Raw genomic sequence first — 23,590 nt, forward strand, 5'->3', positions numbered from 1 at the left:
CCACTGGATATTTTTTCCTGCTTTGTTGAAGATTATTTGACCATAGAGTTGAGGGTCCATATCTGGGCTCTCTACTCTGTTCCACTGGTCTATGTATCTGTTTTTGTGCCAGTACCATGCTGTCTTAGTGATCACAGCTTTGTAGTAAAGCTTGAAATCAGGCAATGTGATGCTCCTAGTTTGGTTTTTCTTTTTCAACATTTCCTTAGCAATTTGGGGTCTCTTCTGGTTCCGTACAAATTTTAGGGTTGTTTGCCTCAGCTCTTTGAAAAATGCCAGTAGAATTTTGGTAGGATGGCATTTAAAGTATAGATTTCTCTAGGCAGTATAGACATTTTAACAATGTTTATTCTTCTGATCCCTGAGCATGGAATAGTCTTCCATCTTTTTGTGTCTTCAGTTTCTTTCATGAGTGTTCTGTAGTTCGTTGAATACAGATCCTTTACCTCTTCGATTAGGTTTATTCCCAGATATCTTATGGTTTTTGGTGCTATAGTAAGTGGAATCATTTCTTTCATTTCCCTTTGTGTATTTCCATTGTTAGTATATAAGAAAGCAACTGATTTCTGTACATTGATTTTGTATCCTGCCACATTACTGAATTGCTGTATAAGTTCTAGTAGTCTGGGGGTGGAGTCTTTTGAGTTTTCCATCTAAAGTATCATGTCATCTGTGAAGAGGAAGGGTTTGACTTTTTCATTGCCAATTTGAGTACCTTTTATTTCTCTTTGTCATCTGATTGCTGTTGCTGGGACTTCTAATACTATGTTGAACAAGAGTGGCAAGAGTGGGCATCCTTGCTGTATTCTTGATCTCAAAGGGAAAGCTGTCAGCTTTTCTCCATTGAGGATGATCTTTGCTGTGGGTTTTTCATAGATAGATTTTATGAAGTTCAGGAATGTTCCCTCTATCCTTATACTTTGAAGCGTTTTAATCAGGAATGGATGCTATATCTTGTCAAATGCTTTTCTGCATCAGAGGACCTGTGGTTATTCTCTCCACTCTTACTGATTTGTTCTATCACATTGATTGACTTGTGAATTCTGAACCACCCCTGCATCACATGGATAAACCCCACCTGGTCACGGTGGATAATATTTTTAATATACTGTTGGATCATATTAGCTAGGATCTTGTTGAGAATCTTAGCATGCATATTCAAAAGGGATATTGGTCTGAAATTCTTTTTGGTGGGGTTTTTACCTGGTTTGGGGATCAGGGTAATACTGGCAGCATAGGAAGTTTTCCTTCTGCTTCAATTTTTTGAAACAGCTTCAGGAGAAAAGGTATTATTTCTTCTTTGAAAGTTCTGTAGTATTCCCCAGGGAATCTTTCAGGTGCTGGGCTTTTGTTTTTTGGAGGTTTTGATCACTGCTTCAATCTAGTTACTAGATATTGGTGTACTTAAGTTGTCAGTTTCTTCCTTATTCAGCTTTGGAAGTTTATAGGTTTCCAGGAATGCATCCATATCATCTAGGTTGCTTAATTTATTGGCATATAACTGTTGATAATAATTTCTGATGATTGTTTCTATTTCCTTGCTGTTATTCATGATCTCGCCCTTTTCATTCATAATTTTATTAATTTGGGTCCTCTCTTCTTTTGGATTAGTTTGGCCAATGGTTTATAGATCTTATTGATTCTTTCAAAAACCCAGCTTCTAGTTTGGTTGATGCGTTCTACTGTATCTCTGGTTTCTCTCTCATTGATCTCTGCTCAATCTTATTATTTCCCATCTCTTGCATGGAGTTGGCTTAATTTGTTGTTGATTCTTTAAGGTGTAAAGAGAGCTGGTGTATTCTGGATTTTCAGTTTTTTTGAGGGAGGCTTGGATAGCTATGTATTTCCCCATTAGGACCACCTTTGCTGTATCCCATAGGTTTTGGACTGAAGTGTCTTCATTCTCATTGGTTTCCATGAATTGTTTAAGTTCTTTGATTTCCTGGTTGATCCAAACATTCTTTTTTTTAAAGATTTTATTTATTTATTTGACAGACAGAAATCACAAGTAGGCAGAGAGGCAGGCAGAGAGAGAGGAGGAGAAGAAGGCTCCCTGTTGAGCAGAGAGCCTGATGTGGGCCCTGATCCCAGGACCCTGGGATCATGACCTGAGCCTAAGGCAGAGGTTTTAACCCACTGAGCCTACCAGGCACTCCAGATCCAAACAGTCTTAAGCAAGGTGGCCTTTTAGCACTCTGAAGGTGTTAACAATGATTTTTCTCAAAATTTTCATCTTCCTTGTACGGTTTTGGTTTCTGATGAGTTGCTTTGTTTGTGCTTATTTATTTAATCTGTTTTTATCATATTAGAGGATTTGCTCAGATGGTTATCAAGCCTGAATACATTAAAGAGTATTCCAGTACAGTTTCAACGGAAAGCTCTGCAAGAGTGGGGTTGGGGGTGGGGGTCTTGGCGGCTATGAGTGTCATAATAGTGAGCCCTAGCTGAGCTGAGCTGTATTGTTAGGAAACCCTCAGTGTAATTTTCATTATGTCTTTCCTTCTGGGCTAGTCCAGTTTCCAGAGAAGGATCCTATAGTCTTCTGCCTGAAGGACTAGCTGACAGCTTTCTTTTCTTTTTTTTTTTTTTTTAAAGATTTTTATTTATTTATTTGACAGAGAGAAATCACAAGTACACTGAGAGGCAGGCAGAGAGAGAGAGAGAGAAGGAAGCAGGCTCCCTGCCGAGCAGAGAGCCCGATGCGGGACTCGATCCCAGGACCCTAAGATCATGACCTCAGCCGAAGGCAGCGGCTTAACCCACTGAGCCACCCAGGCGCCCCTAGCTGACAGCTTTCTGGGACCTAAATGAGAGAAGAAATCTGGGCTCTCAGCACCCAGTATGTATTCTTTAACCCCGCCAATCTCAGTAAGGTCCCCCTGACAACTGTACCTGATATATCCTCTAATCTAGAAATGCTTTGTTCTGCTCTTTCCAGAGAATAAGCATCTAGTCTCTGTGGAGGTGGGGAAGCTAGTGCCAGATAGGGATCTGGATGCTACTTCTATTTCTCTTCCCCTTTCTCCCATCCCCGAAGTGAACTCATGCCATCCATCTCTGAGTCTTTTAGGGTATTCCAAATAATAATCAGACTGGTTTTCTCTTCTGGCACGGGCCTCAGATTGGTTTTCCTGGATTTGCTGCCATGTACTCTTCAGCTTCTAACATGCTGACACTGCTGTTCCCTCTGCCATTCTACCCATATTTCGTTAGGGGCTGAAGTAGATTCCATCTGTCCCCACATTCTACAATGGAGCCTTTTAGAATAATACTCTTTGAGTATACATAATTAGTTTTTGTCTCTTTCTTATAAAACTAGAATACAGGGGGAAATAAACTTTTAACTTTGTGTGTTGTACTTTGACTAGATGATGAATGGACTGAATCAGGATCAAATGAAAGGATGATGGTTTTTATTTGTGTACTTCGTAGTAAATTGATGGGTGTATGTGTGTGTGTGTTTTATAGGTTGTAGTTCCAATACCTTCATGGTTAACAAGAACCAGAAAATCTGTCACAGATGATCCTCAAAAACTATCAACGGAATTGTCTATAATTTTTAAGTACTCTCCATTTAGAAATGAAGCTGAACTGATGCAGCAGTTTGATATGATCTATGGGAAATGTGGTAAGATCATCAAAACTCTGCAGTTTTGTTAGAATTATTTCATTTTTAGTATCTTTCAGAAGATACTCTGCATACACTTTTGTATTTTTTTCTATTTGTAACACCATGCAGGATCTTACATGGGGGCAGTCATTCATTGTATCCACAGGAATTTTGTCTTAAGTGAATCCAAACATGAATAGCTCCAAGTCCAAAGTTGTACTTGGATGAGCTTGGTGAAGGCTGGATGAGAAGGGGTGGCATAGTCTGTGACCCCAGGGAATCCGTAGTCCCTGCACTACATAGCAGATTTAGGACATGCTTACTGCAGGGTCTACGACTAGATGATCTCACATATATAAGACAGTTAGCAGTTTATAAGCCAGTGAATCCAGGTTTCTGAGGCATAGAGTTTCTGTTTTTTCTGTATTCTTTCAACCTACACCAGCCTTCTACTCAACATGTAGAATGCCCTGTGTCTACTAACATTTTCCAGTGCCAGTCTTTCTCTAGATGTTTGCCTTTCTTATCTGGAAACAAGAAGAATCCTACTCTAGAGAAAACTATGTGCATTTTCCTTTTTGGAACTCCTTGATTTAGATAATGTTTTTAGTGAAAATCTTTATCTTAAGATTTTATATACATATGTGTATATATATATAATTAATAATAATTATGTAAAAATATATATTATAGATAATAATTATATATAATATATACTATATAATTTAATTATATAATTATAATTATATAATGTATGGTAATTACATATAATATATATTAAATAATATATAATAAATATATATTTATTTGAGCAAGTGCAAGCCAGGGGGAGACATAGAGGGAAAGGGAGAAGCAGGCTCCCTGTTCTACCCCACGACCCTGGGATCATGACCTTGGCCAAAGGCAGGCACTTAACCCACTGAAATTCTGAAAAATTTGTTTCTGACTTGGCTTGTATTACCTTCAAAATTTCTTCTCTAATTTATGGCATTTTGTTTAAAAATTATTTTTTGTCATCCTTTCCCTTTTAGAGGAAAACTATTGGCAATTCAATAAATATTAATCTTCTTAACATATACATGTTATACTTTTTTTTTTTAATTTTTGGGGAGAGAGTGGATGCAAGCAGTGAGGGAGGGACAGAAGGAGAAGGAGAGAGAGAATCTTAGGCAGGTTGCACGCTTAGCGCAGAACCCAAGTTGGGCCTTGATCTCGCAACCTGGAGATCATGACCTCAGCTGAAATTAAGTCAGACCCTCAACCGACTGAGCCACCCATGCACCCCTATTCATGACATAATTTAAGGACAGTAAATGTTAACTTGTTAGCTGACTTTTAATTGTGAAATACTCCTGTAAGTACTAATGAATGGTGTGCTGTTTTTTGAATACTTTTCTAAATGTTTTTTTAAAAATTAACACATTTAATTCTCAAAATAATTTATGTGTTCTGTTGTGTAGATTAGAAAAAATTAGGTTCAAAGAGGTTAGGAAACTTATCTGAGGTCATTGTGCTGGTAAATAAATGGTTGATTAGGATTTAGACACAGGCATTCTTAGTCACTGTGCTGTTTGTTCTCTCTTGTGTTTTAGTACTACCAAGAGAAGTATAATTGGTTGTTCTTTTAATTTCTCTGACAATCCTGTTTGCCTTTGTATCATAATCAATTTTGTAAAGAATTTGGATTATTTTGTTAACTATGCTCTAGAGCCGGAGTCAGCAAATGTGACCTGCAGTTCAAACCCAGCGATGCTTGTTTTTGTAAATGAAATTTTATTGAAATATAGCCACACTCATTCATTTATGTATTCTCTGTGGCAGCTTTCATGCAACAGTGATGGAGGTGAGTTGTGAGTAGACGTGGCAGAGACCATTTGGCCTGCAAAGCCTGAAATGTTTGTTATCTGGCCATTTATAAAAAAAGTTTGCCAACACCTGTTATGGGGTCTAAAAGCAATTCTTTGTATCTGTACAAATTTTAAAAACTCATCTTTGTTCTTATGTGCATTGATTATAGTTCCACCAGTGAGACCTTTACCTACAATACAAATTTTAGCTCAGACTCCTAACGGTTTTCATAATGCAAATTATGAAAAGAGTGCCAAAGTGTAGAATCTACATTGAGAAACTTAGAATGAATTGAATAGGAATAAGCACTGTAACGCAGAAACTCAACACTCTTTGGCAGAGAGTGGAATTTGCCATGAGACTTATATCTTAGAACTTATCCAGGCATATTACTTACTGAAGTACAGAAGGAAATTTGGTCTAGAGTTGGCTTAATTCCATAGATGAGATAATAACACTATAACTAATATTTAGTGTAATTAAAGTATTGACAAGTCTAATGTCCTTTTATTCCTACTAGGTACTTTGCTGGTTATTTATAACTTGAAGCTTTTGCTTAGCGGAGAACCAGAGTTGGATATTAAGACCGACAAGGAAGATATACTAATGGCTGGAGCTCTTGAGGAGTGAGTAGTGTTTGTGTTTGACAGAATGTCTCTCAGTGATGGCAGCGAGCTGGCTTTGGAGCTCTTTGTCCTGGTTCTGGTCTGAGGCCCTGTCCTTAGGTTCTAGGAACCTCCCCACTAGGTTCTAGGACAGTACATTTTTTCCCAATTACTGATGAAGTAAGTTAGGCTAGACCACTGATTCCCAAACCTGGCTCACTCTCTGAATGACCTGGATAGATTCTTAAGAAGTATAGGATTTTGTCTTATCTCAGACTGTGTTGAGTCAGAAGTCTCCCAGTATCAGGCCCAGGAATCAATATTTTTCACATGTTCCCCAGGTGACTCAGAGGTGGCTGCGCATTTGGGAACCACTGGAATAGCACCTCTAAGCTTCTCTAATTCCAAAACTCCTATTTGATGAATATCAAAACTGAAAAAAAACCCTCAGAGTTCATTATCCATTACATGTCATTAAAATTGGGCATCAGTGGGCGCCTGGGTGGCTTGGTTGTTTGGGCGACTGCCTTTAGCTTGGTTTGTGATCCGGGAGTCCGGGGATGGGGTCCTGCATCAGGCTCCCTGATCGGCCTGGAGTCCTCTTCTCCCTCTGATCCTCTCCCTTCTTGTGCTTTCTTTCTCTCTCTCTCAAGTAAATAAATAAAATCTCAAAAAAAGGGGGGGGGGCATCAGTATGGTGAGAAGCAAAAAGAAATAGGACCAGCTGACAATTCAGAATGACAATATGAACTTCATAGTTGTAGTTTTTAAGTAAATAAATTGGCACATCATTTTTCCTGGCCACTAGGGATCCGTAGGAAACAGAATAAGGAAGCGTTGGTGAGCATGCGTGAAAAGGATGGAGAAATAATGAAACAGTGACTGAACCTAAGTTTCTCCAAAATAACTTTGTATTTGAAACTTAACAGCTTGAGCCCACAGTCTCTTAGTGTCAGAACTCTGGAGCTAGAAGGGATTTTGAAGCATTTAAATTCAGACTGATTCATTTTAATTAAATACTGGTATTGTCCAGTGGAAATGGAATGAGAGACACAGATATTAACCCTATATGAAATCTAAATTTTCTAGTATCCTCATTAGGAAAAGTAAAAAGAAACCGGTCAAATTAATTTTAATAATGTTTTGTTTAATCAGTTATATATAAAATATAATTTTAATATGAAAAATATTAATGAGACATTTTGTACCCTTTTTCCTACTAAATCCTTGAAACCTAGTGTGTTTCTTACACAGATAGCATGTGTCAGTTTGAATTAGGGCCCAACGGCCACATATGGCCAGAGGCTACCATATTAGACAGTGCAATTTTAGATTAAGAGCCTGAGACTCAAGTAAATACATAAAATTAACAGAGAATTTCTTCTGTCTTTGAGGTGAAATTTGAAAGTCCCTTCCCCAGTTAGAAAATTTAATGTTTGATAATGCACTTTTAGATTATCTTTTCTTTTTTCTAATTTATATTTTTCCTCATTTCATTCTAATGTATTATTCTTGATTTATACAGAAATGAAGATTTTTGTCTCTTGGAAAAAAAATCCAGCCTCATTACTATTGTACAAATGCTGGAACCCATTGGCAAAATTAACACACCAATATCAGAAAGGAGGCACAGACCTGTTCCTGGCACCTCCATTACCACCTCCTCCTTCCCCCGGCCCTGCCCTTCTCACAGCCGCTTCCAAAACCAGTATTTCATGCTCTTTAAAAGCTCTGAACCCAAATTTTCTAACAGTTATCTGTCAGAGTGCCTTGGCATTTCAGCACTAGCATCAGAAAACAAACACATTATTAGAGGAATAATTTGACAGCTAATTTCTTCGGGGAAAAAGTTCTTACTGTTTCCAGATTGTTTAAGGAAGTCAGAAGCTTCTTAAGCCATTTAAATCACAAAATGAAGAAAATGGGTCAGACCAGGACATGTACAGTTTAATTTTGGAACATTGACCATGTTGGATTTGTTTGATTTTTTAACATTTTTTGTAGTTTCGTCGTAAGAAAGGCTTTTTAAAGAAAGGGTGGAGGATTTTTATGAGGATGGGTTGTTGTAATGAGGAGACATCATTTCTCTACCAAGGGTGCTATCTCTACTATACATTTCATGGCTTATGATACAAGTCTCACAGTAGTGCGAAAGAGGGACAGCAGTACCACCTCCTGGGGAGGAGTGATGTGTAGTTTTCCCCTCTGAAAAGTCAGTGGGTCTGACATTAACACCCAATCCATCTTCATTAAGGGGCTGGAAAACGGTTAACTCTTACAGCCGAAAGAATACTCTAGTCGAAGATGGATCTTTCTCTGACTCTTCTTCCATTTATGACTTCGGATACTTGAACTTCTGATCAAATACAGTTTACCTAATCTTGGTTTCAAGAACAAATGGTTTAGTAATGTAACAACTCCTTTGCCATTTCTTTTTCTTGTGGTTATGGTGTCCCCTTAAACCCCCTGGGCATGATTCTTCATCTGTTCTAAACAAGTTTCAAACCTTGGAACTATGCAATTTCCACCTTTGGTCTTAGACGGCTTGGTCCTGCTGATTCTGAAAACAATTTTCTACATAGAAATAGGAAAATTAAAGCCTTCAGACTTTTTTTCTGACACATTTTCTTCCAGTTTTGTTTATTATAAAGTCAAAAGTGAGACAGTATTTTTAAAAAATTTTAAAGAAAATAATTTATCATAATTGATCAATTTTTTGTTATTCAATTCTGTTTTTTTAAGTGTGATTTCTTCTTTTGTTGCATTTACGATTTGCTTCTGAACTTTAAGTTACTATGTAGTCTCATTTTATAATGATTTCTTGATAAGTGGTTTTACAATAGTGCATTAAATTGATTCATCATAGATTCTATAGCGATTTCATTTTTGATAGTAGCATGGGTCCAAGTGTTTTATATTATTTTTAGATTTTTTTTTGCTTTTTTAATATTAACTTATAATGTATTATTTTTCATAGGGGAACAGGTCTGTGAATCATCAGGCTTACATATTTCATAGCACTCACCATAGCACATACCCTCCCCACTGTCCATAACCCCAACCACCCTATCCCTGCCCCCCAACCCCCAGCAACCCTCAGTTTGTTTTGTGAGATTAAGAGTCTCTTATGTTTTGTCTCCCTCCCAATCCCATCAGGTTTCATTTTTTCTCTCCCTTCCCAGCCACGACCCCCCACCCTGCCTCTCAAATTCCTCATATCAGAGAGATCATACGATAATTATCTTTCTCTGATTGACTTATTTCACTCAGCATGACACCCTCTAGTTCCATCCACATTATTGCAAATGGCAAGATTTCATTTTTGATGGCTGCATAGTATTCCGTTGTGTGTGTGTGTGTGTGTGTGTGTGTGTGTGTGTGTGTACCACATTTTTTTAATTTATTCATCTGCTGATCGGCATCTAGGCTCTTTCCATATTTTGGTTATTGTGGACATTGCTGCTATAAACATTCAGGTGCACGTGCCCCTTTGGATCACTACATTTGTATCTTTAGGGTAAATACCCAGTAGTGCAATTGCTGGGTCATAGGGTAGCTCTAGTTTCAACTTTTTGAGGAACCTCCATACTGTTTTCCAGAGTGGCTGTACCAGCTTACATTCCCACAACAGTGCAGGAGGGTACCCCTTTCTCTGCATCCTTGCCAGCATCTGTCATTTCCTGACTGGTTAATTTTAGCCATTCTGACTGGTTTTGATTCGTATTTCCCTGATGCTGAGTGATACTGAGCACTTTTTCATGTGTCTGTTGTCCATTTGAATGTCTTCTTTGCAGAAATGTCTGTTCATGTCCTCTGCCCATTTTTTTTATTTTTTAAATTTTTTTCTTTATTTTTTTAAATTTATTTTTTATTTATTTTCAGCATAACAGTATTCATTATTTTTGTACCACACCCAGTGCTCCATGCAATCCGTGCCCTCTAGAATACCCACCACCTGGTACCCCAACAGCCACCCCCCGCCCCTTCAAAACCCTCAGATTGTTTTTCAGAGTCCATAGTCTCTCATGGTTCACCTCCCCTTCCAATTTCCCCTAACTCCCATCTCCTCTCTATCTCCCCATGTCCTCCATGCCATTTGTTATGCTCCACAAATAAGTGAAACCATATGATAATTGACTCTCTCTGCATAATCTCTTCCAGTCCCGTCCATGTTGCTACAAAAGTTAGGTATTCATCCTTTTTGATGGAGGCATAATACTCTATAGTGTATATGGACCACATCTTCCTTATCCATTCATCCGTCGAAGGGCATCTTGGTTCTTTCTCTGCCCATTTCTTGATTGGATTATTTGTTCTTTGGGTGTTGAGTTTGGTAAGTTCTTTATAGATCTTGGATACTAGCCCTTCATCTGATATGTCGTTTGCAAATATCTTCTCCCATTGTGTTGGTTGTCTTTTGGTTTTGTTAACTGTTTCCTTGCTGTGCAAAAGCTTTTGATCTTGATGAAGCCCCAATAGTTCATTTGCCCTTGCTTCTCTTGCTTTTGGTGATATTTCTAGGAAGAAGTTGATGTGGCTGAGGTTCAAGAGGTTACTGCTTGTGTTTTCCTTAAGGATTTTGATGGATTCCTGTCTCACATTGAGGTCTTTCATCCACTTTCATTTATTTTGTGTGTGGTGTAAAGAAATGGTCCAGTTTCATTCTTCTGCATGTGGCTATCCAATTTTACCAACACCATTTGTTGAAGAGACTTTTTTCTGTTAGACATTATTTCCTGCTTTGTCAAAGATTAGTTGACCGTAGAGTTGAGAGTCCATTTCTGGACTCTATTCTGTTCCACTGATCTATGTGTCTGTTTTTGTGCCAGTACCATGCTGTCTTGATGATGACAGCTTTGTAATAAGCTTGAAGTCTAGAATTATGCCACCAACTTTGGCTTTCTTTTTCAACATTCCTCTGGCTATTCAGGGTCTTTTCTGGTTCCATGTAAATTTTAGGATTATTTATTCCATTTCTTTGAAAAAAATTGATGGTATATTGATAGGGTTGCAATAAATGTGTAGATTGCTCTAGGTAGCATAGACATTTTCACAATATTTGTTCTTCAAATCTGTGAGCATAGAATAGTTTTCCATTTCTTTGTGTCTTCCTCAGTTTTTTTCATGAGTACTTTCTAGTTTTCTGAGTACAGATTCTTTGCCACTTTGGTTAGGTTTATTCCTAGGTATTTTATGGTTTTGGGTACAATTGTAAATGGGATTGACTCCTTAATTTCTCTTTCTTCTATTTTGCTGTTGGTGTATAGAAATGCAACTGATTTCTGTGGATTGATTTTATATCCTGATACTTCATGAATTACTGTATGAGTTCTAGAAGATTTGGCATGGATTCTTTTGGGTTTTCCACATAAAGTATCATATCATCTGCAAAGAGTGAGAGTTTGACTTCTTCTTGGCTGATTCGGATGTCTTTTATTTCTTTTTGTTGTCTGATTGCTGAGGCTAGGACTTCTAGTACTATGTTGAATAGCAGTGGTAATAGTAGACATCCTTATTTCCTGACCTTAGGGGAAAAGTTCTCAGTTTTTCTCCATTGAGAATGGTATTCACTGTGGGTTTTCCATAGGTGGCTTTTATGATATTGAGGTATGTACCCCTGCCCCTACACTGTGAAGAGTTTTGATCAAGAAAGGATGCTATACTTTATCAAATGCTTTTTCAGCATCTATTGAGAGAATCATATCTATTTTATTGAACAGTTTTAGGAGAACAGGTATTAATTCTTTAAATGTTTGGTAGAAGTCCCCTGGGAAGCTGTCGGTCCTGGGCTCTTGTTTTTTGGGAGATGTTTAGTGACTGCTTCAATCTCCTTACTGGTTATAAGTCTGTTCAGGTTTTCTATTTCTTCCTGGTTCAGTTTTGGTAGTTTCTGTTTCTCTAAGATTGCATTCATTTCTTCTACGTTGTCAAATTTGCTGGCATATAGTTGCTCATAATATGTTCTTGTTATTGGGGCGCCTGGGTGGCTCAGTGGGTTAAGCCGCTGCCTTCGGCTCAGGTCATGATCCCAGGGTCCTGGGATCGAGTCCCACATCGGGCTCTCTGCTCAGCGGGGAGTCAGCTTCCTCCTCTCTCTCTGCCTGCCTCTCTGTCTGCCTGTGATCTCTGTCTGTCAAATAAATAAATAAAATCTTTAGGAAAAAAAAAAAATATGTTCTTGTTATTGTTTGTATTTCATTGGTGTTAGTTGTGATCTCTCCTCATTCATTTATGATTTTATTTATTTGGGTCCTTTCTCTTTTCTTTTTGATAAGTCTGGCCAGGGGTTTATCAATCTTATTAATTCTTTCCCAAAACCATCCTCTAGTATCATTAATTTGTTGTACTGTTTTGTTTTGGTTTTTGGTTTTTTGGTTTCTATTTCATTGACTTCTGCGCTGCTCTTTATTATTTCTCTTCTCTTGCTGGGTTTAGGCTTTCTTTGCTGTTCTTTTTTCAGCTCCTTTAGGTGTAGGGTTAGATTGTATACTTGAGACCTTTCTTGTTTCTTGAGAAAGGCTTGTGTTGCTATGTACTTTCCTCTTAGGACAGCCTTTGCTGTGTCCCAAAGAATTTGAACAGTTGTGTTTTCATTTTCATTTGTTTCCATGAATTTTTTAAATTCTTCTTTAATTTCCTGGTTAACCCATTCATTCTTTAGTAGGATGCTCTTTAGCCTTCATGTATTTGAGTTCTTCCAACTTTCCTCTGGTGATAGAGTTCTAGTTTCAAAGCATTGTGGTCTAAAAATATGTAAGAGATGATGCCAGTCTTTTGTACTGGTTGAGACCTGATTTATGCCCCAGGATGTGATCTGTTCTGGACAATGTTCCATGTGCCCTAGAGGAGAATGTGTATTCTGTTGTTTTGGGATGGAATGTTCTAAATATATCTGTGATGTCCATCTGGTCCAATGTGTCATTTAAAGCCTTTATTTCCTTGTTGATCTTTTGCTTACATGATCTGTCCATTTCAGTGAGGGGGGTATTAAAGTCCCCTACTATTATTGTATTATTATTGATGTATTTCTTGATTTTGTTATTAATTGGTTTATATAATTGGCTGCTCTCAGGGGCATAGATATTTAAAATTGTTAGATCTTCTTCTTGGACAGACCCTTTAAGTATGATATAGTGTCCTTCCTCACATCTTATTATGGTCTTTGGCTTAAAATCTAATTTATCTGATAGAAGGATTGGCATCCCAGCTTTATTTTGATGTCCATTAGTATGGTAAATTGTTTTCCACCCCCTTACTTTAAATTTGGATGTGTCTTTGGGTCTAAAATGAGTTTCATGTAGATATCATATTGATGGGTCTTTTTTTTTTTTAATCCATTCTGATACCCTGTGTCTTTTGATTGGGGACATTTAGCCCATTTACATTCAGGGTAGCTATTGAAAGATATGAATTTAGTTCCATTGTATTACCTATAAGGTAACTATTACCATATACCATCTCTGTTCCTTTCTGGTCTGTTACTTTTAGGCTCTCTCTCTGTTTATTGGACTCCTTTCAATATTTTCTATAAGGCTGGTTTCATGTTTGCAAATTCTTTTAGTTTTTGTTTGTCCTGGAAGATTTTTAATCTCTCTTCTATTTTCAATGACAGCCTAGCTGGTTATAGTATTCTTTCTTTCTTTCTTTCTTTTTAAAAGATTTTATTTATTTGACAGACAGAGACACAGTGAGAGAGGGAACACAAGCAGGGGGAGTGGGAGAGGGAGAAGCAGGCTTCCCGCCGAGTGGAGAGCCCACGCGGGGCTTGATCCCAGGATCCTGGGATCATGACCTGAGCCAAAGGCAGATGCTTAATGACTGAGCCACTCAGGCACCCCTGGATATAGTATTCTAAGCTGCATATTTTTCTCATTTGGTGCTCGGAATATATCATGCTAGTCCTTTCTGGCCTGCCAGGTCTCTGTGGATAGGTCTGCTGCCATTCTAATATTTCTGCTGTTGTGTGTTACAGACTTCTTGTCCTGAGCTGCTTTCAGGATTTTCTCTTTGTCACTGAGACTTGTAAGTTTTACTTGTAGATGCCTGGGTGTGGATCTATTTTTATTGATTTTGACAGGAGTTCTCTGTGCCTCCTGGATTTTGATGCTTGTTCCCATCACCATATTAGGGAGATTCTCTACTATCATTTGCTCCAATATATCTTCTGCCCCCATGTCTCTCTCTCCTTCTTCTGGGATCCCAATTATTCTAATATTGTTTCATCTCATGGTATCACTTATCTCTCAAATTCTCCCCTCATGTTCCAGTAGTTGTCTTTTGCTTGGCTTCTTTATTCTCCATCATTTGGTCTTCTTTATCACTAATTCTCTCTCCTGCATCATTTATCCAGTAAGAGCCTCCATTTTTGACTGCCCTCATTAATAGCTTTTTTTATTTCAACTTGTTCAGATTTTAGTTTTTTTTTATTTTTCCAGAAAGGGATTTGATTTCTCTGCTTTTTTCGAGCCCAGTTAGCACCTTGATAACCGTCATTCTGAATCGTCTAGTTCTGACATAGTACTAATGTCTGTATTGATTAGATCCCTAGCCAGTGGTACTGCCTCTTGTTCTTTTTTTTTTGGTGAGTTTTTCCACCTTATCATTTTATGCAGATATGAATAGATGAATGAGAGAACAAAATACCTAAAGGGTAGCAACAACCCCAGAAAAATATACATTAACCATATCAGAAGAGACCTGAAACTGGGGCGGAAAGAAAGGGGCAAAAAAGAAAAAAATATATATGTTTATGTATATATAATTAGAGTAGTGAATAGAACAGAGACAGACACTTTATTTTGAGTATATTTTGGTCTGTTAGAAGAAAATACCTCCCAAAATTTTAAAGACCATATATATATATATATATATATATATATATATATACACACACACACACACACACACAAAATAAGGGTAAACAGGATGAAGAGATGGAATATGACTATGAATATGAAAATTAAAGATTCTGAAAAAGGAATTGATAAGTTGGTTGAATAAAGAAAAAAAAAAAAGAAAGAATGTAATCAGGCTGGAGATGAGAACAAAGCTGTCTGCTAGGTTTAGGGTATATTTTGATCTATCAGAAGAAATTGTTTTCCAAAATTCTAATGAAGAAAAACCTATATGTATACAAAAAATAGGGTTAAATATAATAAAGGGATAATATAAGACTATAATGATGAAAATTAAAGATTTTTAAAAAGATATTGATAATGTAAATCATTAAAAAACATTAAAATAGGAAGAAGATAAATTACAAAAAGAATAAGAATAAAAATTTAAAAAATTTAACTTTGAAAGACTACAGGATCATGGAAAAAAAACCATGAATTCTGTGTTTCTTTCCCCTACCTCTGGAGTTCCACAGTTCTCATTGATTAGTTAACTTGGTCTTGGCTGGATTTGAATTTGGATTTTCTTGCCGATTTTCTAGGGGAGGGATGTGTTGCAGTAATTCTCAAATGTCTTTGCCTGAGACGGAATTGCACCACCCTTGCCAGGGGCCAAGCTAAGTAATCTGCTCGGGTTTGCTCTTGGTAGCTTTTGTACCCTGAACACTTTCTGTACAGCTTTGGAGAACAGGAATGAAAATGGCAACCTTCCAGTCTCCTACCTCATAGGAGCTGAGAGTTCTGAGCCCCACTCCTCAGTGTGCCCTCAGAGAAAAGCAGTCAATCCCTCCCACCTCCCTGGTTTCCAGTTATGCTCCAAACTTACCAGCCTGTGACCAAGCGTTTCTATCTCTGGGGCACAGCCTCCTTTGGAGTCTCTAAACCCAGCAGATTCCTGCCAAATGCTCCTGTGTTGCTCCTCCCAGGGGAGGAAGGAGGGGGTCTCCCCAGATCTGCCACTCATGGGGGTCCCTGCTCAAAAAGCAATGGTCCGACTGTGCCTTGGATCATGGTTTAAGGTAATCCCGAGCTGAGAGCCCACACCTTAGCTCCATCCCTGCAGCTGGTCTCCCCACTCCAGTACCTGAGAGCTCTGCTGCACACAGACACCCCCAGTTTTTCTGTGATCTCATGGGTCCCGAGACCACACTGTCCCTGCGAGGGGTCCTCCCCTCTGATGTTTAGCCTCTGGAGTGACATCCCTCAGTGGAAAATACTTCTCAAAGTTCTGATTTTGTGCTGTGCTGCTCTACCGCTTGCCAGGAGCCAGCCCCTACCCCTGCGGTCTATCTTCCCACATGTTGCATCAGATTGATTTCTCCACACATCCTGCCTTCTGGAAAGTGGTTGATTATCTATTCCTGAGGTTGCTGCTGTTCTCTTCTCTCTCCTCTTGAGTTTGTAGCTGTTCAGAATGGTTTGATATCTAGCTGAACTCCTGGGACCTCTGCCATCTTGCTCCTCTCTTATTTATAGATAATATGGAAAAAAAGCATTTTCATACAGATGGATTTTTTTTTAGAAAAATTTTTTAATGATTTTATTAGAGAGAGTGTGTGTGTGCATGAGCAGGGGGGAGGGGCAGAGGAGAGGGAGAAGCAGACTCCCCACTGGGCAAGGAGCCCGATGCAGGGCTCAGTCTCATAAAACTTGGATCATGACTGGAGCAGATGTGTAACCCACTGAGCCACTCAGGCACACTTGAATTGTTTTATATATTTATTTATTTTAAACAAATTCCCAAGAAGGGAACTACTGAGTCACAGTATCTGGACTTTCATATAGTTCTTGTGAATATTTCATATCAGTTGTAAATTTTGCAATCAAAACCCTTTATCTGCTTTGGGCTGAGGCTCTACAATCATAATCCGACCATCAGCAAGGCCTTGTTGCAAAATGACAATAACGTCATGAAAATTTCATTAGGAGTGATGTTCAAGTACACAGGCATGTGCTTTGGCAGTAGCAGTCTAAAAGCCTGTTTTCTCTTTAAAAAATGTAGATAGATAAGTCATCTCAGAATTTCAGAATCAGATGAGGCAGAAGTTTGCATTTAACGTATGATATATTAAATCAGAATTCGAATCTGTGAATGTGGCATGTGGAGAGTGCCAGGGAATCATACATAGTTGCAGGGTGATTTGCGGAAAGTGGGTTATATCTGGAGGGAAAGAATCTACCATTTTAAATTTAGGCAAAGTGCCCTAAAAGGGAAGATGATGATATGAAAAATAATTTTGTAAGAAATCAAAATAAAGTTAAGACTTTGGAACAAAGAAGCAGGGGAAGGACTCAGAATATGGAATATTAATGAAAATAGTAGTGAACTAATGACAGAAAATAAGAGGTTTCTTCAGAGCCGGCTTAGACAATGTTTCTTTGTTAATTTATGTTGCAGTAATTTTTGGAACTCTGGACCAAGTCCTACATCTCAAACTTTGGCAAATTTTACCCCCACCAAGTTTTTATTTTTTTCCTTTGAGGTAGTCAAAACAAAGTCAGATAACTTATTCTCTCCTTCTCATTGGTGGCTGTTAGTAAACTTTAGTTACAATTAGATGATTAAAATCAGAGTGATTTGCAGAGGTCCTCTGTTGGTTGAATGCAGAAGGACTGAGCAAATGGTTGTGATAGATGGTAGAGGGGAGGCTCTGAAGAGGCCAGTGCCTGGCCTTGCCTCACATGTGGCTAGTATCAACTGGCTTCTGCAGAATTCACAGGATTGTAATTCTACTTCCGTATTCTGTACCCAGAGACTCTATATAGATAGCAGATATCGAATTACTCTATCATTCAGATGTTTTAAATTTCCTTCATAGGACATAGAATCCTTTATGTGGATATGAGTATGGAATTATAATTTCAAAATTGGGATCTTGAAATTTTATATAAGGTATGTCACCAAATCCTGGGTCCGAGTGTTAGTTTTTTTCACGCTCTCCTGTCTCTCACTCTTTGTTGTGGTCTTCCTGGTGGTCCAGCACCTGCTCTAGGGACAGTAATCTTTGGGGCAGAGGTAAAGTGGGTCTCAAGGCAGAGGTAGAGTGGGCCTCAAGTAGTACACAAGTATGAGTTGATTGAAAACTACTTAAACATACATAAATATAATAGTGCTCTCTCATTCTCTACCCCAACCCCCTTCCCACCATCTTGCTTCTACTATAGAAACCATTCTGCAACTTGGGTTTTTAAATATGTCATCTAGATTTTCCAGTAGTTGTCAGTTTAAATTAAAGTCATCCTTTTTGTCTTCATGGCTTTTTCTTTTGCTGTAATTTAATCTTTTCAATAAGGTTGCAAAGATAATACAGAGGATTCCAACATACCTTTCCCTCGGATTCCCCAGATGCTATTCTCACACTTGCTCTATCGGTCTTCCTCTCCCTCTTCTTCTCTGTAAGTATGGTAGAGACCCATGCATTCCTTCTAATTTTAAGGGTAATAATCTGTCACTGCCAGTATTTTGTGGCCAAAGTTGTCCTAGCTTTGGCTAGGGGAAGCCTGTTCAAGTGGGCTTTATTTTTATTTTTTAATTAAAATTCAGTTAATTAACATACAGTGTATTACTGGTTTCAGAGGTAGAAGTTAGTGATTCATCAGCCTTCTAGAGTACCCAGTGCTCATTACATCACATGTTTTTCTTAATGTCCATCACTCAGTTACCCCAAACCTCTACCCACCTCCCCTCCAGCAGCCCTCAGTTTGTTTCCTATGATTAAGAGTCTCTTATGGTTTGTCTCCCTCTCTGCTTTCATCTTGTTTAATTTTTTCCTCTATCTCCCTGTGATCCTCTGTCTTGTTTCTTAAATTCCACATATGAGTGAGATCATAGGATAATTGTCTTTCTCTGATTTATTTCAATTAGCATAACACCCTCTAGTTCCATTCATGTTGATACAAATGACAAGATTTCATTTTTTGATGGCTGAGTAGTATTCCATTGTGTATATATACTACATCTTCTTTATCCTTTCATCTGTTGGTGGACATCTGGGTTCTTTCCATAGTTTGGATTTTATGCACATTGCTGCTATAAACATTCGGGTGCACCTGCCCCTTCAGATCACTACATTTGTATCTTTAGGGTAAATACCCAGTAGTGCAATTGCTGGGTCATAGGGTAGCTCTATTTTCAACTTTTTGAGGTAACTCCATCCTGTTTTCCAGAGTGGCTGCACCAGCTTGCATTCTCACCAACAGTGTAGGAGGGTTCCCCTTTCTCTGAATCCTTGCCAACATCTGTCATTTCCTAACTTACTGATTTTAGCCATTCTATCAGGTATGGGGTGGTATCTCATGGTGGTTTTGATTTGTATTTCCCTGATGCTGAGTGATACTGAGCACTTTTTCATGTGTCTGTTGGCCATTTGAATGTCTTCTTTGCAGAAATGTCCGTTTATGTCCTCTGTCCATTTCTTGATTGGATTATTTGTTCTTTGGGTGTTGAGTTTGATAAGTTCTTTGTAGATCTTGGATACTAGCCCTTTATCTGATATGTCATTTGCAAATATCTTCTCCCATTGTGTTGGTTGTCTTTTGGTTTTTGTCAACTTTTTCCTTTGTTGTGCAAAAGCTTTTGATCTTGATGAAGTCCCAATAGTTCATTTTTGCCTTTGTTTCCCTTACCTTTGGAGATGTGTGAGGAAAGAAGTTGCTGCAACTGAGGTCACAGAGGTTGCTACCTAGGTTTTCCTGTAGGATTTTGATGGATTCCTGTCTTATATATAGGTCTTTCACCCATTTTGAGTCTATTTTTGTGTGTGGTGTAAGGAAATGATCCAGTTTCATTCTTTTGCATGCAGTTCAAGCTAGCTTTTGTGTTCTTTTGACATATAACCATCATTTTAAAACATTTTTTGGCATCATAAGATATTCCAGGTTCATATTATACTACTTCTGTTGCTGTAATGTAATCAGCCATTTCTCCAAGGAATCCTGGTTTCTTTTATTGGATAATTATAGTCCTCATTTTTTATTTTTATTTTTTTAAAATACATTATTTATTTATTTGACAGAGAGAAACAGAGATGGGGCTTTATCCCAGGACCCTGAGATCATGACCTGAGCTGAAGGCAGAGGCTTAACCCCTGAGCCACCCAGGTGCCCCTAGTCCACATTTTTTAAAATGATTTTTTAAAAAGTCTATAAACTAATAAATTACTATACATTAGTGTATAACAGTTTTTGCATAATATTAAGTTACTTTGCGTTGATATATGGTATGTCAATCCTCGCTAACTAATGATGGGAGCTTAAGTTGACTTTACTTTTTCACTATTTTAACAATGCTGATCTGTATTTTAAAAAAAATATTTTATTTATTTGAGAGAAAGAAAGCAAGCAAGCAGTAGGGAGGTTCAGAGGGAGAGGAAGAGAGAGAATCTAAAACATACTCCCCATTGAGTGAGGAACCTGATGTGGATTTTGATCCTAGGACTCCAAAATCATGACCTGAGCTGAAACCAAGAGTTGGCCACTTGACTGACAGCCACCCCCAGCTGCCCTGACACTTGGTCTTTTTAAAATTAAAATTTGTATTTGGGTAACTGTAGACTTATAAGCAGTTTCAAGAAATAATATAGAGTAAGTTTATGTACCCTTTGCCCTGGTGCCCCATTGCTGTTACTTTGCTAAACTTGTAGTACAACATCACAACTAGGACATTGACATTGATGCAATCTACCTAGCCTGGGTCAAATCCACCGATACATCAGACAAGGATCTTTCCTATTGCCTCTTTTTTTTTTTCTTTTAAGATTTTATCCATTTTTTTGAGAGAGAGAGAGAGAGATGTGTGAGAACAAAAGAGCACAGGCAGGAGGAGCAGTAGAGGAAGAAGGAGAAGCAGACTTCCCCACAGAGCAAGAAGCCTGATATGGGGCTCGATCTCAGGACCCTGAGATTATGGCTTGAGCCAAAGGCAGACACTCAACTGACTAAGCCACCCAGGTGTCCCCTTCCTGTTGCCTTTTTTTTTTTTAAGATTTTATTTATTTATTTGACAGAGAGTGAGATCACAAGTAGGCAGAGAGGCAGGCAGAGAGAGAGAGGAGGAAGCAGGCTCCCCACTGAGCAAAGAGCCCGATGCGGCCTTCGATCCCAGGACCCTGAGACTATGACCCAAGCTGAAGGCAGAGGCTTAACCCACTGAGGCAGTGGGTTAAGCCCACTTAACCCAGGCGCCCCTCCTGTTGCCTTTTATAGCCACATACATTCTCCCTCCTCTTTCCCAACTTGATCTTTAACATTGTTAATATTGTCCTTTGTCTAATAGAAATTTTTGATATTTTGAGATCAAATCTGAAATACTTTTCTTTATGAGTCTCTTTTGCATTTCTAAACCTTAGATAGGTTCCTTAACCAAATATATTTTCTTAACCAAATATATATTTCCTTAATATTCTTAACCAAATATATATTTCTTTTAATATTTATAGTTTATTTCTATAGCTTTTTAATCTATCTGGAGTTTGTTTTTTGAACATGGTGTGGACAGGGGAGGACAGATTAATATTTTCTAATGGATAAAGCATTTTAAAAATAGTTCAGGCTTTCCTACTGATTTGAAATGCATACTAATATAAGCTAAATTATCATCATATATGGATCTGTTTCTAGATGGCCTATTTCTTTTCATATGTTTTTTCTGTTTTTGCTTAATTAGAACTTTTTAATTGCTATAGCTTATATAATGTATCTTGGGATTTAGACTGAGAGCCCATTGAATTTATGGATTAATTGGAGAAAAACTAACATATTTATGTTTTGGTTCTTATTTCAGTCTTACATATAGTTGAGTGGAGTTTTACATCATCGTATATATCATAGTAGTTAAGAACAAGACTTTGGTAGTTAGACTGTATGAGTTCAATTTGTATTTCTATAAGTTGTGTTGATACGGGGAAGGTAGTTAACCTTACAGAGCTTCTAATTAGTTATCCAAAAATGGCAATAATAATAGCAGTTGTATTAATAGTGGTATATCACAGCATTGTTGTGAGGCTTACATGATGTATGAGCTGAAAAGTGCTTAGACCACTACCTGGCACAGAGTTCATATTCAGTAGTTGTTGGATATTATTATTTCTTCATATAGGTCTTGTACATTTCTTTCTCTTTTTTGTACATTTCTTGTTAAGTATGTAGGTATTGTGACTCTTCTTGGCATTCAAATAGGATCTTTTCTCTATTGCTTTTTCTAATTACATAATTGTTAATTTGCATACAGGAAAACTGCGGACTTTAAAAAGAAAATTTTATTTATTTATTTTGACAGAGGAGGGACAGAGGAAGAGGGAGAGTCTCTAAAGCAGACTCCACTCGATTCCATGACCCTGAGGTCATGACCTGAGCTGAAATCAAGAGTCAGAGGCATAACCAACTGAGCCACCCAGGCATTTCAAAACCATTGACTAGTCAAAAACCTCTGATTTTTTTTTGAAGATTTTGTTTATTTATTTGACAGAGAGAGAGAGCACATGTAGGCAGAGAGAGAGAGGAGGAAGCAGGCTCCCCTCTGAGCAGAGAGCCCAATGCGGGACTCGATCCCAGGAACCTGACCTGAGATCATGACCCGAGCCGAAGGTAGAGGCCCAACCCACTGAGCCACCCAGGTGCCCAAAAACTTTTGATTTTATATCTCGCCATTTACTGAATTCTTTTATTCTAAGTTTTCAGTTGAATTTTCTATTTAGTCTTTATTTGCAAATAGTCGTGGTTTTGTGTCTCCATTTCTGTTACTCTGTTTTAACTAACTAGTTAACTAAGAGTGGTAATAACAGACATGATTTTTGGTTTGGTTCTGTCTTAATGGGATTCTTTTATCTTTGACTATTAGGTGTGATATTTGCTCTAGTTATTATTCCTTCTAATCAATGCCTTTTGTCAAATTTAGGAAGTCATTTTATTTCTAGTTTATTGAGTGACTTTTATTTTTCACATCAGGAAATTGATGTTAAGTTTTTGTCAAAGCTTTTTGACATCTATTGAGGTAATTTAATTTTGTTTTTCTCTTTTAATCTGTTAAAGAAGTATATTTATTTGAGTAAAGCTTGTGATACTGAACTATCATTCTTCTGTTCCTCAAACCCAACTAGTTCACTGTGCTAATTCCACTGGTATTTTATTTAATATTTTTTGCCCTTATGCTTATACATGAGTCTGGGATATAAATATGCTTTTATTTTCCTTACCTTATTTAGTATTAGTGTATAGATTATGGAAGAATGAGTAAGAATGAGTTGAGAAGTTTTTTACCTCTTTGGTTGATTTGGAAGAGTTTGTAAAATGAGTCTTTAATTTGCCTATAGGTTTGGTAGAAATTCTCTGAAAAAACTGTGATCTTTTTTTTTTAATTTCTTTTCATTGTTCCAGAATTCATTGTTTATGCACCACACCCAGTGCTCCATGCAATACATGCCCCCATCATACCCACCACCAGACTCACCCAACCTCCCACCACCCCCCAAAATCCTCAGGTTGTTTTTCAGAGTCCACAGTCTCTCATGGTTCATCTCCCCCTCCAATTTCCCCCAACTCCCTTCTCCTCTCCATCTCCCCATGTCCTCCATGTTATTTCTTATGCTCCACAAATAAGTGAAACCATATGATAATTGACTCTCTCTGCTTGACTG

The 23,590-nt window shown here is 37.8% G+C and overlaps 1 protein-coding gene across 1 annotated transcript in view; it reads left to right on the forward strand.

Annotated features, from left to right (window-relative positions):
* MORC1 (MORC family CW-type zinc finger 1) overlaps positions 1–23,590 on the forward strand; it is a 189,148-nt gene that overhangs the window by 20,163 nt on the left and 145,395 nt on the right. The window contains exons 7-8 of the mRNA XM_059388362.1: positions 3,469–3,628; positions 5,979–6,084. Of these exons, the coding sequence (XP_059244345.1) occupies positions 3,469–3,628; positions 5,979–6,084 (266 nt within the window). The remainder of the gene's footprint in view (positions 1–3,468; positions 3,629–5,978; positions 6,085–23,590) is intronic.

The sequence above is a fragment of the Mustela nigripes genome, chromosome 2, assembly GCF_022355385.1.
Source record: "Mustela nigripes isolate SB6536 chromosome 2, MUSNIG.SB6536, whole genome shotgun sequence".
Taxonomy (NCBI): Eukaryota; Metazoa; Chordata; class Mammalia; order Carnivora; family Mustelidae; genus Mustela; species Mustela nigripes.